Source organism: Rhinatrema bivittatum, chromosome 2, assembly GCF_901001135.1.
Source record: "Rhinatrema bivittatum chromosome 2, aRhiBiv1.1, whole genome shotgun sequence".
NCBI classification, from domain to species: Eukaryota; Metazoa; Chordata; class Amphibia; order Gymnophiona; family Rhinatrematidae; genus Rhinatrema; species Rhinatrema bivittatum.
Genome location: NC_042616.1, coordinates 416,602,995 through 416,618,588, shown reverse-complemented (window position 1 = coordinate 416,618,588; position 15,594 = coordinate 416,602,995). Strand labels below are relative to the sequence as shown.

Sequence of the window (15,594 nt, the reverse complement as noted above, 5' to 3'; positions counted from 1 at the left end):
CTCCATCTGAGTTCTCTCCCCTTCAAACTCAAAATTAACCGAAGATATCCCAAGTTCAAGAGGAGCCCACCTCTAGCATTTTAGCAAATTAAAATTGAAAACCTCTATATTTTAGAAAATAATTTTCAACACTTTTTTTTTTTTGCAGAAAAACAACTGTTTACCCACAGAAAGAGACCCACTAAACAATGTCCCTCTCCCATGGGGTTATTTTGTACCCGTGGCCAAAAAAGGAGGAGGGAGAGCATGCATGGGGTTTTCAATTTGAAAGCCCTACAATTAACTTTCGCAAGCAGTTTCGGCTTCAAAGCGGGTGCCAAGGTTTGGGTCTCATTCCCGCAGCCATCACATTTTCGAAGGAACCCCCACATGGGGGTTTCCCTTTGAGGTTGAGCTTGCAGTCCCCCACAGGGTTTCAAACTTGCCCCCTAAATCTCTCCGTGCTCCCTCTTTCCCCTCCCCCCTGTCTCTCATCTTCCAAGTTGATACTGCTTCTGTCCTGGTATCTAACTGCTTCTGCTTTTTTTTAGAGGCACCTCAAAGAGTTTTAAGCTAGCCTTCTTGACCTTAGACAGAGACCTCGCATAGCCCAAAGTTAACTAAAGCACCAGCAATCAGAATACTTATTTTTTGCAGTAAACTAGAGTCCTCAAATGAATCAAACACATTTAATCTTATACTTCTGCTTGGTACAAAGCAATTTAATCTGGAATCATTAATGGAATCATAATCATTACCATACACTCCCTGCAGTGGCACTTTTGGGAAAGGTAAAGTCAAATGAAAGAGCAGGGATGGGATAAATGCAGCACCCTATGAAGAGAGGTCTCCTAGCTGCAGTCTTGTGGTTAGGGCATTGAACTGCAGAGGCTTGGCTTCAAATCCCCTTTCCCACTGATTCTGTGTTTGACCTTGGTCAAGCCACTGAGAATTTTCTGTTGTGCTGTTTGCATATCTGTTTAGATTATTAATAGCATTGTTCCTTCTCTTTTCCATATATGCTGCACAGTGTGGGTCCGCATTGAAAATTAGGACTGAAGTCTGTTTGTAGTTTCTATGCGGACTTCAGTACTATGCGGGCTGTTAAAAAAATTACCCTCCCTGTGTTTTAATTCCTCAGAGAAATGGGTAGAAATGAAATCCTGACAGAGTAACTCATTCTGGATTGTTCTCTTTTCACCTTCAGAGCCTGTGCTTCCGCATCCAGAAGATGATTGAAGTGTATCGCCCAGACTGGTGCGAGGTGCGTCAAGACTGGTCCGTGTTCCTTTTCTCACCTGAAAACAGGTAGGTTCTATGTGAATGGGTGTCAGGTTGAGCAGTATCCTCGCTCTGTCTAAGATACTTCTAAGAGAACATGGTTTTAGCAGGACTTCCAGCTAATGCTGAAACAGTCAGGGTCAGGTGCAAAATAGTAGGGATATGCAGGTAAAAAAAATTGTTTTGTTTGCATTTTCGTTTCATTTTCCATTTGTTTCATTTGTTCATGCCATCTGAATTTTATTTTTGTTCCTGTCATTTCATTTCTAATATAATTAATGAGAGCCTCTGAGATTCTGTTGACTGTAATAGAAACTAAAGGCTCAAGCATACCTCCTCCCCCAGCATATTTCCCCTCCTGCAGGAGTCCAACTAGCAGTGACTGACCCCCCCCATCCCCTCTCTCCTCATCTCCAGCTCTGTGCCCTTCCTTTTACCAACATCCATTCACTTCTCTGACCCCTCTATCTGCAGCAGCTCTGAAGCTCTGGCTGTCTTCTGCCACCGGTGGGTGGGCTCTGCCAGCAGCCCCCAGACTGCCTCCTTTCCTTTTTGACAGCTAGTCAGCAGCCCTGCCTGCAACATGAGCTTTTTTAAACTTCAGTGGCTGGCACGTAGTTCCTTTCTGCGGATCTCACAAGAGAAGATCAGCAGACAGGAAGTTACCCACGAGGTTTAAACATGATTGTGGTGCCAGCCCTTGCTTCTCCAACAACAACATGGAAAAACCCAATTAATATTTTTGTTTGGTTTTGTGTTGGTTTGGATGGGAAATGTCAAAAATGAAATAGAAACTATTGTCAGTGTTTTTTCTTTCATTTTAAATGACTAAGCATCCCTACAAGATGGAACTTAACTCCGTTCAAGCTCTTCCTGTGCTCTCGACCGCAGTCCTTGACTTTCTGCCAAACAAACCAGTTATATGTCCTGGGAATTTACTTTGCTCTGGCTACCCCCCTCCAAATTCTCCTCTCCTTTCTAAGCTGGAGCTTTGCCTTATGACAGTCATTTCTCTCCTCTGCAATATTTTTCCTTTTGTGGTTTCTTGCTAGTCATCCCTGCTTCTTTGTTACATTTGTTTTTCCTCTTGGTGGGATTGGAGTCCATTCCCTCCCTCTCCTAGAGCGCCATCAAGGGACTCCCTTTGTCTGCTCCTAGGCTTTTGTCTGCCTAACTTTATTCATCATGTGCTGTCCCTGGGTTGGCCTTGTCTTCCCCACTCTTTTTGCCTGTTTCTTCCCTGGCTGGTGTGCTCTGATGCAAGGTTCAGCTATCCCATCACCTTCCTAATTGTAGCAGCCAGACTTTGGCGGTTGCAAACAAACTTTCCTTGGCTACTCTGTGCTGTAAAGGAGCGAAAGGACCGCCGCAATACATTTCAAAGTGAAGTATAAATGCATTGCAGGGGCAGTGGGAAATTCAAAATTACAAGCCTCAGGTTACATATGGAAAATGGAAGTAACATTCTAAAACAAAAAATAAAGAAAAAAAACAAGACAATCTCAGGCTTTATGACCTGCCACTTGGTAACAGTTGATTGCTTTGTCTTCTGTAGGATTACACAGTTGTTACCAGATGTGTATATAAACTTGTTACCCTAGCACCAGGTTAAGTGCTACCCCAGTACAAATAGCCTCCTGAGTTCCACACTTTCACCACATTGACCCCACCCATGGGTTTCATACTTACTGCCATTGAGCTGTACCCTCAGCACTACTGCAACACCACTGGCACCGTGCTGACTGCCAATAGGTGGTGGTACTGTAGCCCCATTGGCTCCCTATTCTCTGCCATCAAAATCTAGTTCTAACGTTGCCCTGCCTGGGCTCTCAGCCTTTGAAACTGAAACCCTGCCACACCAAATCAAGATCTCTACAGTAGCTCTGAATTAAAGGAGTTGTAACTGATTTGGCGGATGATCCCTTTCTGTAATAATGAGATTACTTATTGCCCTCCTTCGATTCACGCTATTAAATAATGCAATGAATTTAATTTCGAAGCACGATTTTCCACTTTCCACTTTTTCTTCAGGTTTCGCATCCTTTGCCAGACAATTATTGCTCACAAGCTTTTCGACTACGTTGTGTTGGCTTTTATCTTCCTCAACTGTATCACTATTGCACTTGAAAGACCTCAGATTGAGCAGAAGAGCACGGTGAGAGCAACCTTTCACTTTTCCATTCTGGTCTGAAGCAGTCAGGTGCTTGGAAGATGAGACATAGCTTATCTAATTTAATTAGTTAAATTTCAGGGCCAGCCCTTGTTAACTTACCTCCTCGTGTACGCTGGTGTTCTAGTTCTCCTTTTATATATCAAGAGGACATAAGATCAGAATATATTTGCTAGTCCCCACAGAGCCACAGCAACTTAGAGTCTCACTCATTAAAGCAAGCAGCTGTCATGCTAGGCTTTCCTGGGGGATAGTTATATGAATGCTTTGTGCATCACTTGCACTTATTACAATACTGTAAACGAATATTTATAATGTTTGTGTTTGATGCATTGCTTTTAATTATTGTTATTTTAAGTAACTCATAAAAATAGGTTCATCACATAAGCTTTTGTGTGCTCTGTTATCAAAGAGATGATGGCATACTATGAAGAACCAATGTGTCAGCGTACGGTATGCTGAGCTTCCTCTGTTGTTGGAATAGGCTGTCAGTGTGTGTCGAGCTGCCATTGCTTCTAAGTTGTGTCCTTGTGTGCATGCACACAGGCCATGAACCAAAACACAGGGCAAAACAGTGCACACAAGAAATCCCAATATTATTTGCATTATACCAGTGCACACATTTGAATGTAACATAAAAATTGCATAAAAGAAGATTTTTGCCCATGTCGTCTTTCAAAAATTAGAGGCAACATCAAAAGGCAGACTGCAGTCTGGTTCAAATTGGCCCATCCCAGCTCAAACTTTTGGCTGAATTTCCAAGTCAGCTATAAACCTAATTTTCTAGGCAAACTGAATTTGCCCAAAGTTTGGTTCTCTGTTTTGAATAAGTTAATTTTTATTTTATTTTGAGATTGTATTTTCCCTGGGATCAGAGTCACCAATGAGTCATGGGGCAGATGGGAACATTTCTTGTAAAGGATCTCTCTCGTCTATCAAAAAGCTTCTGGCAGTAATTTTAAAGCATTTATATGCCAAGTGCATATCCAAAAGAGTCACCTGGAACTGATTTGATGAACCAGGTCAGAAATGAGAATCAGCATCCAGCCAGCTGAAATAATGTGACAAACTGAATTCCTTCAGTGCAGAAGGGATTAGAATATAATCCATAACAATTTACTAATAGTCCTTTTCCCAACTACTACTTTTTATTTATTATTTATGATGGACCCTCCAGTCTCATTACCAGTAAGCCCTGGATAATTCCTGGTTCAGATAGTACAGTATAGGTTAGTGAGTAAGGAGGAGGAGCCATTCTATACAGTCCCTCCCTTTGAGGGAGCTGAAATAGCCGTTCCCTTTAGAAGGATTTATAAGCAGCTCTCTCCTGGGAGCTCTGGGGGCAGTTTGAGTTACTTTTGAAGTTATAGGAGGTGCTGGAGTGTTTTGTCTGACTTCAACTTTTGGGCCTTCTCTTAGGCCTGAAGCAAACTTTGCTTGGAGTCTGTGAGACGGGTCGGGGATCTGCCTTGCTTATCCACTCCCTGGTGGGTAGGGTCTGTATCCCAGGTTTATTTTTGGGCCTAAAGGGACTTTTTATTTGTAAGACGTCTGGTGGGTCCCCTGGACACTGCTTGGGGGAGAGGGCGGTGGGGGAGCCCTCTCTCTGGGATTCCCAGGCTAGGGAAGACCTGTCCTTCCTCTCCCTCCATGAGGACAGAAGAAAGGTGGTGACCCGGTCCCAGGACCTTCTGGTGTTTACTTCGGTTTCTGGGAAGAAGAATTTTGTTAAAATATCTGGGAGGAAGTTTTTGCTGCCCCCCTCTTCCTGCCCCTTCGGAGGAAGAACTAGAAGTGCTTGTGCCAGAGAACATCCCTCCCATCAGGGACTCGTCGTCCGAGGAGAGAAAGTGAATAAGGGAGAGCAGCTAACTGTGAGTAAAGAACCACTTGAGATAATTGAGGACACCCATCAGGCGGGGAGGGAGAGGGCTGGACTCTCTGTGCAGAGACTGTGTTTTTAACCAGTTATCAGTTTTGGAAGGGATTTTCCTGCCCAACTAAAGGATACCTTCCCACTTGGGAATCAGCCCAAATCCTGGAGGCTGGATGTTTCCCTTACCCTGATAACTGAGACACTTGCACGAACAGAGGGAAAAGAACTGCACCAAAATAGAACTTCAGTGGTGCTAAGAACTACGTTTTATGCCATATTTCATCTGACTTTTACAAGGATAAAGGCTTACATTTTAGACTACTAATCCAGCGGCTCCAATGTTTTATTTGGCACTCACAGCATGCACAGTGGAGGGAGAGTAGCCCTCTCCCAGGGACAAGAAATTAGTAAGAGTCACCTCTGTCACTCTGGGCCCTGAAAGGAGTGCTTTCCCCCCACCAACAAAGAATCCCGATCCTGGGGGACAGGGAGACTGTGGAAAAGCTAGCTGGAGTAACCCAGCCCCTAAGAGACGAACAAAATCTTTTATGGCCCCATCAGAGTGCAGTCAGCTCCCTGGGATGGAGTTACATTTATTTATTTTTAAAGTTTATACGATGCTTCCCCCACTTCGTAAAACCAAGCCATCCAAAGCAGTGCACAGCATAAAATTAATAACAATTATGCCATAGCAATGGCGCACGATAACACACCAAACAACAATGTACATAAGATACAGCGCAATAAACAATACATAGCAAATTATTAAAACCCGCAACCATACAACACTAAACTGCCAGATCTTTTCACCACCTACCGCAGAGGTTCCAGTGTTTAATGATCTCCCTCTACTGGCTGGAGGCTGGAATATTTGTGCATGTGCGTGCGTCATTTCCTGCCTGTGACTGAAATTAGAAATCCAAATGCTGTGATTGGTGTCAGGTGCCTGGTCTACAATCTTCAACTTGGGATACCAATGCTAATGGTAGTGACTACAAATGGAGATTCCAATCTAGTTCAAGTGTTAAAACTACAACTTCTGGAATCCCAGGTAGAGCTACTGTCCATATTTAAGCTAGACTTAGCTTTTCTTGTCGTCATCAAGACGAAAATATCGTCAAGACGATATTTTCAAAATCGTCAGAAATCAGGGGCTCCCGATAAGAGAACCCCATGATTTTGTTCCTGGGGTTCTTTTATCGTTTTGGAGGAGGGCGGGAAAAACGTCACACCAAAACAATCCCTAAACCCACCCCGACCCTTTAAAACTGTTCCCTTAGCTTCCCCCAACCTCCCGAACCCACCCAAAACTTTTTACAAGTACCTGGTGGTCCAGTGGGGGTCCCGGGAGCCATCTCCCGCTCTCGGGGCCGTCGACTGCCACTAATAAAAATGGCACCGATGGCCCTTTGCCCTTACCATGTGACAGGGTATCCGTGCCATTGGCCGGCCCCTGTTACATGGTAGGAGCATTGGATGGCCCGCGCCATTTTTAAAGATGGCGCCAGCCGTTCATTACTCCTACCATGTGACAGGGCCTGGCCAATGGCACGGATACCCTGTCACATGGTAAGGGCAAAGGGCCATCGGTGCCATTTTTATTAGTGGCAGTCGACGGCCCCGAGAGCGGGAGATGGCTCCCGGGACTTCCACTGGCCCACCAGGTACTTGTCAAAAGTTTTGGGGGGGTTCGGGAGGGTGGGGAAAACTAAGGGAACAGTTTTAAAGCGTCGGGTGGGTTTTTTTGTTTATCGGCTCGGGCGTAGCCGACAAACAAAACCGCGATTGGGCCGCACAAAAAAAAATTAATGATGTGAATCGGAACTGGAATCGGAACCAATTCCGGTTCCGATTCACATCTCTAATCCACAATGAATATGCATGAGATACATTTGCATACCATGGAGACTCAGTATATGTAAATTTATTTCATGCATATTTATTGTGAATATCATGAAAACCCGACTGGCTGTGGGGTCCCCAGGACAGGTTTGGGAAGCCCTGGGTTACAGCCATAGCCCCCAGTTTCCTGTGGAAGCTCACAGGTGGATTCTGTGGCAAGAATTTAAAAATTCTGCAGCAAATTTTTTGAAATGCTGTGGGAATTCTGCAGCAAACTGCATACATTTGCATCATTTTGCATATTAAGAGAGTAATTTTCAAAAGTCATTTAACTAGTAAACAGGCCAGCTGAAGATTTCCTAACAACATACGTGCATTTAACCGCATTTTCCTGGTAGAATTCCCAGGGCAGGGTTAGGCCTGGTAGTTAAGGATTTTCAAAATAACACTCAATTGTTTTGGCCTGAAAAGGTACCTGTGGATGCAAATCTCTGTGGTTACTTTTTTCCTTTGGGAAATTTTCAAAGGAAGAATATATGTGATTTCTCTTTGAGAACTGGTGGAAAATCTGAGATACAAGTACCTGCAGACTTTGCAGCTGCCTGCAGTTTTGACAATTGACCTCATTATAATGTGCATTTATTTGGCATGATAAAAATAAAGTGGTTTTCCAGCCTTGCTTGTGTATCTGTATCATAAATTTTGTTCTTTTGGGATTTTTATGGGGAGAGGGATCTCAGATATTGGTATGGGGAGGAGTAGAAAAGGAGATCTCAGGAATGGGGAGAGGAGAGGGAGGAAGGATCGGGGTTGCGGAGAAAAGGAGGCAGGATTAGAAAGAGGGAAAAGGAAGAGAAGGAGGGAGGATAATGGCTGGAGAAGTAGAACAAGGGAAGATTGAGGGTGGGAAGGAGAGGAAGAGGGACTGGGGCAGAGGAGGGGAGGGGAGGGGAGGCTTTTGGATTTTAGTGGGAATCCGGTAGGTGTTCCTTCCCTGAGTCTTCTCCCCTTGCAGCCCCATTCCTTCTCTCTCCCTGCTCACCCCCCCCCCCTTCATCCACACTCTTTCTTGTTCACCACCCTGTTTTTTTTCTTGCCCTTCCTCTCCCCACCCTAGCCCTGTTTCTCTCTCCTCCCCTCTTCATCTTAGATGCTTTCTCTCTCATCCCCCATCCCAAGAGCCAATGAACAAAAACAACACACAAGCCATCCTCCCCCAGTTCCTCTACCACATGCATACCCTGTCCCTCCCAGCCCCTTTCACACACACATTACTCCCTCCCCAGCTCCCAGAGCCTCTATCACATACTTCATGAACCCCCTTTTCACACTTCTGTTCCCTCCAGCCCCTCTTTTACACAACTCGCCTGCCAGTCCTGAGAAGATCCTCTCTACCGTGCCAATCCTCCCTCCCCGTCCCTACTCTTTGCTCTGCTCTGAGTAAGCCAGCGGGAAAGCCTTTAGCCACGTCCGCTTCCTTTGCCACTCAGGACCTGACTAGCACCTTTCAACCACATAGGACGTTTGAAGTGCCACATAGTTCAAAGCGGCAGTCAAAAGCCCTGGGTAACAGAGATTGAGGACACGTCCGAGGTGCTGCCACCGACCTCGTCCTACAGCTGGCCCAGTCAGTGCAGGGGAAAGGGGACTAAGCTGGTGGGAAAGGGAAGGGGGAGTTGGAAGCATGGACACCAGCCAGGCATCAGCTGAGAGCCCCGGCCTCCTGCAGGGACTGGCCAGCTCTGTGGCAAACCCTTCCTTCAGCCATGGAATCCCAAAGCACAGAGAAGGCCAGATAGGTTTTAGGTTTAGACCTGAAGGTAGAAAGAGAAGTGGCATTCTGCATATCAAGTGGGAGCTTATTTCAGAGAGAGTGGGGCTAGAAGAGAAAGGGTTAAAACATGAAACAAAGTTTGCCTAGGGTTAGGAACACATGATTGGGTTTGCAAAAAGCGAGAATGTTGATAGAGGAGTCAGAGAAAATAAAGATAAGCAGGTGTAAGTCCTTGAATGCCGTTAAATCAAAGCTTGAACATTATTTGGTACTAGCTGTACCCGGCCACGCGTTGCCGTGGCTTAGTCTGGTTTAATTTCACAATGCGCATTAGCTCTGCTCCGGCCGTCCCAACTCACTCCCCCCCTTCCCCGGCGGTGGACGGACTGACTCAGCGACTCTTTTACCCTTTCCTTCTCCTGTGTGTAACTGTCCGGCAGTCCCTACTCCCTCCCCCCTTCCCCAGCGGCGGAGGAATGGGCTGAGCAGTTTCTCTGAGCGGCGACTCGTCTGCTCTTTTCTCCTCCCCTCTGTGACACCCAGCACTTAGCGCAGAGCTCTATGGTCCGCACATGCGCGGTTGAGCTGCTCTCTACTGTGCATTTGCGGTCCGTCGGTCAGAGCCCATTTATATTGTAGATAGCGTATGTTGCTTTTACGTCCAACAGATGGCGCTGTTTTTCCCAAAAAGCATGTTTTTACCTGTCACAGGTGTGACATCTATATAATCTAGGTACATAAAAACACGCGCGTATTGGAATGCAACGTTGTGTCAAAATGTCAAAGCAATAGGTGAAGAACTTTCGGAGATTTAAGATTTTGAACAAATGAACATTTACATTTTTATTTATATAGATATAATAGTGTGTCGAGGAGAAGAAATAAGGGAAAGGATATGAGCAGCCAGGATAAAGTAGGTAGAGTGCTCTTATCCAGTCAGCTAGGGAAGCTGCTCCTTTATTTTAGCGATCGCAGGTTCAAATCCTGAGATCTTTATTTGGATAAATAGGTTATGGCACTATTTGTTTACAATTATTTATATACCGCCTTCCAGGTCGAAAGACCGCTCAAAGCGGTTCACAATAAGCATAGCACAATGTCATAAAAATAAATAAATAAAATAACACATCAAAGTAAAAGTCAGACCGACTTATATGAATGTAAGGAGACCTCCAATTTTGCCCCTTACTACTTGTAGGATTTTGTTTAGTATATGAGAACAGACCCTGCCCCGATTTGGTGAGGTCTGTGTAAGCAGGTGTGTTTAGGGAGGTTTGGCACTTCCCAGTGGGAGCTGGCCTGGGTTTGATAAAATGAATGTGCCCATGTGACTAAGATTCAGAGTGAAGGAGAGGGTCAGAGTCCGGAAGAGCCAGCCTTAGCCCAGGACTGAGACTGTTAGTGTGTCTCTTTGCAGAGGGGGCACCCCCACTTCCACAGGGAAAGTACCGAGCATGGGGACTGCTCTTCAGGGTTCTCGAAAAAAGAGAGATCCTGTCCAGGGAAGGTGGACAGGGCTCTGGCGTACAAGAGAGTGAATGCCCAAGAGGTCTCCAGGACTGAGAAAGAAGTCTTTGGCATAGAGGATTTGTGCTTGATGGGAACTGAAGGGGAAAACTGCCCAGCCGAGGGAGGATCTCCAGAAGTTTCAGCCAGTAGCTTGCCCGAGGGAGAGGAAGTACCGAGAAACATAAGGAGAGTTGCTCCACAGAAAAAGTACCCGGGGAATCCCAAAGGAGGAAGGTTTCTGCCCCATAGAGGTGACTGGCCTATAAGTACAGAAGAGTGCTGCTGAAAGAGATTGAGATTTTGTTTTTGTGCTTTTTGGAATTTGCTTTCCTTTGTAGTGCACTGTCAACTGGTGGATCGTTATTTTGACTGCTTTTTTGTTCCTATCATCAGTGCCAGTAAAGATTTCTATTTTAAACCATAGTTTTGGTGTGCAGTGTGGCGGTTTTTACCTTGACTGGGCTGTTGAGCAGAAGCCCTAAGAGCCTTAAAAAGAACTCCCCTGCCCCCACCCGCACCCCCATGTGGGAACCCCCAGGAGGTCATGGGGCTGGGCCTGCTTCAGGAGCCTCCCCGTGAGCCCATGAGCCCAGGACCAGATTGGGGCAGGGGTGACATGAATAATAACGACCAGGCAGTGTAATAAACAGAGGAATCTGAGCAACCTGTATAAAGTAGGTAAGGATTGCAATGGAGATGTTTCTTCCTTTATCTTAGAAACAAAGTCACTAGTTTGGCACCAGAAGATTTTAGGTAAAAAAAAAAAAAAGTGGCTTGCAGAGCGCATGTTGAAGAGATGGGAAGCCAGTGAAGTGCATAAAATAGGGGAGAGTTTTGAGAGTAACATGGGAGATATAATAGACAAACTGCTGAATTCTGTAGGAGTTGGGGTGGATGGGATGATGTCAGGCAGATCAGCAAGGAGTCTGTTACAATAGTCCAGTCTGGGGAAGAGCGTACGAGGCAACACGCAACACTTTTCAAAAGAAATATTCTTATTAAATAGATGCTAGCAAAGGGCTGCCAGAGAGAAGAGATGTTCTATCGGAAAGGGAAGGACCGATTGGCAGAAAGAAAAGCAGAGATGGTGATTAAGTCAAAAGGGAGGAATCAGGAGGAAGATAGGCACTGTGGTAGCAGAAAAGTAGAAAAGCTCAGACTTCGAAAGGTTTACCGTAAGGAAGTAAGAGCACATCCAAGCTGATACTGCAGTGAGGCAAGCAGAAAGTTGGGAATAAGCGACAGGAGAGGGATTAGAGCAGGAGAGGAAGACATGGGTATCCTCAGCATAGAAGTGGTATGAGCACTGTGCTACAGCTGACTCAGCAAAGTCAAGTTGTTTTATTTGCTTCCTATTATATACAACTTTGCTGAGAAGCAAAATTGCAGGCGAAGACATTTTTCTCCATTTGTGCAGACAACACTTAGGATCCTACACCAGTCAGGATGGAGAAGTCCATTAACTGCTATTAATCAAGTTTACTTAGGGAATAGCCACTGCTATTAATTGCATCAGTACTTTGGGATCTTCTTAGTGTTTGGGTAATTGCCAGGTTCTTGTGGCCTGATTTTGGCCTCTGTTGGAAACAGGATGCTGGGCTTGATGGACCCTTGGTCTGACCCAGCATGGCAATTTCTTATGTTCTTATGTTCTTAAGGTCTGCTTCAGGGCAATCCCTTAGTACCGCTCCTTTGGCTGTCAGGGATTCCCACAATAGTAACAGCCATCTTCCCTCCCTGGTGCATTGCTTCTGCAGCTTCCCTAACTTCATCCGGTTCTACTGGACATGACGCTCGAACTTGAGATTGCTGCACTGCCGCACACATTTTGTCTTAGGGCTGACCTGGAAGTAGTTTATCAGTACTACCTGCTCCATTGCTTCCCCAGCCCCCGCCTAACATAGTAAATGTTGGCAGAAAAAGAACCAAGTGCTCCATCCAACCTGCCCAACAATCTTTTCTTTCTTTCTTTATTTTTATTCTTCAGGTAATTGTTGCTCTGTGCAGGTTAACCCAGTCAGCAAAGGTTATCCCTCTCTTCATCTCCATCATTTAGCCACTAGGAATCCTCTGGGGCCGATTTTAAATTTTGCGCGCACGGGGTACATTTGTGCGCGCTACTCAGCGCACACAAATGTACATCTGATTTTATAACATGCGCGTGCTGCCGTGCGCATGTTATAAAATCCAGGATCGGCGCGCACAAGGGGGTGCACACTTGTGCACCTTGCGTGTGCCGAGCCCTAGGGGAGGCCCGACAGCTTTCCCCGTTCCCTCCAAGGCCGCTCTGAAATCAGAGAAGCTTGGAGGGAACTTTTTTTTTGGTCCCCCCCCCACCTTTCCCTCCCTTCCCCTATCTATCCCACCCCCCAGCCCTACATACATCCCCCCTACCTTGTTTCGTAGAGTTACGCCTGGCAGCTCACTGCCGGCATGCCAGGCCCCGACACAGGCCACGCCCCTGGACCGCCCCCACACCCCAGATCGCGGCCTCACCCCGGACCGCCCATTTTTCGAAGCCCTGGGTCGTAAGTGCGTCCCGGGGCTTGCGTGCACCACCGAGCCTATGCAAAATAGGCTCGGCGCACGCAGGGGTAGGTTTTCGGGGGTTACGCGCGTATCCCTTTGAAAATCTACCCCTCTGTGTTTATCCCATGCCCCTTTGGATTTCATTACCGCCTTTGCCCTCAGTAGCTCCTCTGAGAAGGCATTCCATGCATCCACCACTCCAGGACTGTGAGTAGATTTTGGACAGATTCCCATATTTCTCAACTCCCATCTTTTTTTTGTGAAGGTTGCACCTTCATGGGGAGATAGCATCCACCTAACCAAATCATTCCTCTACTTAGACTTCTATGTCATCATCAGCTTAAGGATCATTATAAATACTCGGAGAATACTAAATGGCTTCCGGTCAATCCATTTTATATCTACTAATCCGTGTTGTCATTACAGTGTCCCAGATGTAATTATATCTGCTCTGATGGTACCTTGGCTCCATTTACTTTCAGTGTTATCAGTGCATGCTCAACAGTGCCCCTGGGACTCACATTTGTATAGGCACTTGCATTGTGACTATTTCTGTAACATGTTCTGGGTGATGCAGTGTTAAAAAAAAGTTGCCATGTTGAGTGCACATCTGAATCATCAGCGTGTTGCCACACAGACTGGAACCAATGCACGAGCACGTCTTTTCTCTTTTGGTGTGTAAAGTCAGCAATGTACCTCATCGGCACATCGATGCTATCATCCTCCACACATTGGACAAAAACGGTGATGCTTTGCAGTTTGTGTCATAATAGCTGGGAATTACTTTAGGAGAACGTGAGTCATTTCGTGGTTCCTAACCTTGCTTTGAAATGCACTCAATGTTGTCTTGTTACTTTTGGCATAAGAAATCATGTGAATAGCTGATATTGCCTAGCTCTTTGTTGTGCTTCAGTGCTTAATAATGACTACTAAAAGTAAAAAAAAACAAAACCCAAAGTCACTAGAGGTTTAGCATTTATTTTCTAGGGCTACCTCAGAAGAGAAAAATCCTCACCTCCTAAATAAGGAACCTAACACCATTGGGCTGCAGTTTATGGCAGGGCTTTCACTTATGCCATTTGGGTTACTTTCCTCCTTGTTTTCTGTAGGAAAGGATGTTCCTGAGCGTGTCCAATTACATTTTTACTGCTATCTTTGTGGCCGAGATGACCCTGAAGGTGAGTCTGCAGGAGGAGGAAGAACAGTGGATGTGGTGGTCAGATCTGGAAGCAGGAGTGGAGTAAAGAGGGGTGGATTCAGCTCCTAGCTCAGGTGGCTGCTTCTCGGCCTGGCAGAGCTGAGCAGTGCTGCTCAAGCAGTACTGCTGCGGGCTTGATAACAAAATACTGGACGAGGCTCATGATGGAGTTGCTTTCTGTTGGCCAAGGACAAACCTTAAGGGCAGTCCAACTGTACTTAGGCAGAGGGGATGGTTGTACAGGTTATGTATGTGTGGGGCAAAAGTGGAGAGAGGAATGAACAGGGAAACTAGTTAAGTCTGTGCTTCTTTGAAAGAGCTGTTTCTTGGGTTTTCTTCTCCACCATCCTTGAACTAGCTAACTCATTTTTGCTGGGGAGCAGCACGTTTTTTCACCTTCATTGGTGTAATACTTGATATGCCCACCCCCATTAACCTGCTTGGGAAGTTATTGAGCAGTTGACATAAAGAGGCGGAGCACACTTGGAACCAACAGCAATCTGTGTTTAAAAATAAAAAAAGGCCGAGGTACTGGCTAGGAGCCTGTTGAGAAGAAAAGGAGGAATACCTAGAAGACATAAAAAAGAAAAAAAAATCTACCGATAGGTGAATACAGTATTCACTTTTTTGTTTCTTTTAGTTTTGTTTTCTAATCTACCTCAAACTCTTTCACATTTCTGGTCCTCTGCCCTGTAAAGGATGGAGCTGTTTTCTTCAGGGTTAAGGGATGAATATAAGATTAGAAGGAGTTCCTCTCCTCATTTCTCTTTGGTACCTCTCATGCTTATTTGCAGGTGGTCTCTCTCGGCCTGTATTTTGGGGACCAGGCTTACCTCCGCAGCAGCTGGAACATTCTAGATGGTTTTCTTGTCTTTGTGTCCCTTATTGACATTGTGGTGTCTGTGGCCTCAGCTGGAGGAGCCAAGATTCTGGGAGTTCTCCGGGTCCTTCGATTACTTAGGACCTTACGACCTCTCAGGTGAGAACCCGTGTCTGGGCAGGACCCCACCTCACACTTGTTTATTGCCACCTTCTCTAAGGTGCTAATGATCCTTTCACCTCCCTTCTCTTGGCAGGGTTATTAGCCGCGCTCCAGGTCTGAAGTTGGTTGTTGAAACCCTTATCTCCTCTCTGAAACCCATTGGGAATATTGTACTGATTTGCTGTGCCTTCTTCATTATCTTCGGCATCCTTGGTGTGCAGGTATTAGGCTTAAGTTGTCTTTCCATTGGGCTCAGGAGTTCTGTGTTCCTGTATGCAAATAAAATTTAAGTACCTGGGTACTTGCCAGGTACTTGTAACCTGGATTGGCCCCTGTTGGAAACAGGATGCTGCGCTTGATGGACCCTCGATCTGACCCTGTAAGGCAACATTTTATGTTCTTATGGTGCAGGGGAACTGATAATTTAATTTGATAACCACTTCCTCCTCATTTC

At 45.7% G+C, this 15,594-nt stretch overlaps 1 protein-coding gene across 1 annotated transcript in view; it reads left to right on the top strand.

Annotated features, from left to right (window-relative positions):
• Positions 1-15,594, top strand: part of CACNA1I (calcium voltage-gated channel subunit alpha1 I) — a 592,517-nt gene that overhangs the window by 440,820 nt on the left and 136,103 nt on the right. Inside the window, 5 exon segments of the mRNA XM_029587119.1 lie at positions 1,187-1,287; positions 3,292-3,415; positions 14,070-14,138; positions 14,953-15,137; positions 15,235-15,361. Of these exon segments, the coding sequence (XP_029442979.1) occupies positions 1,187-1,287; positions 3,292-3,415; positions 14,070-14,138; positions 14,953-15,137; positions 15,235-15,361 (606 nt within the window).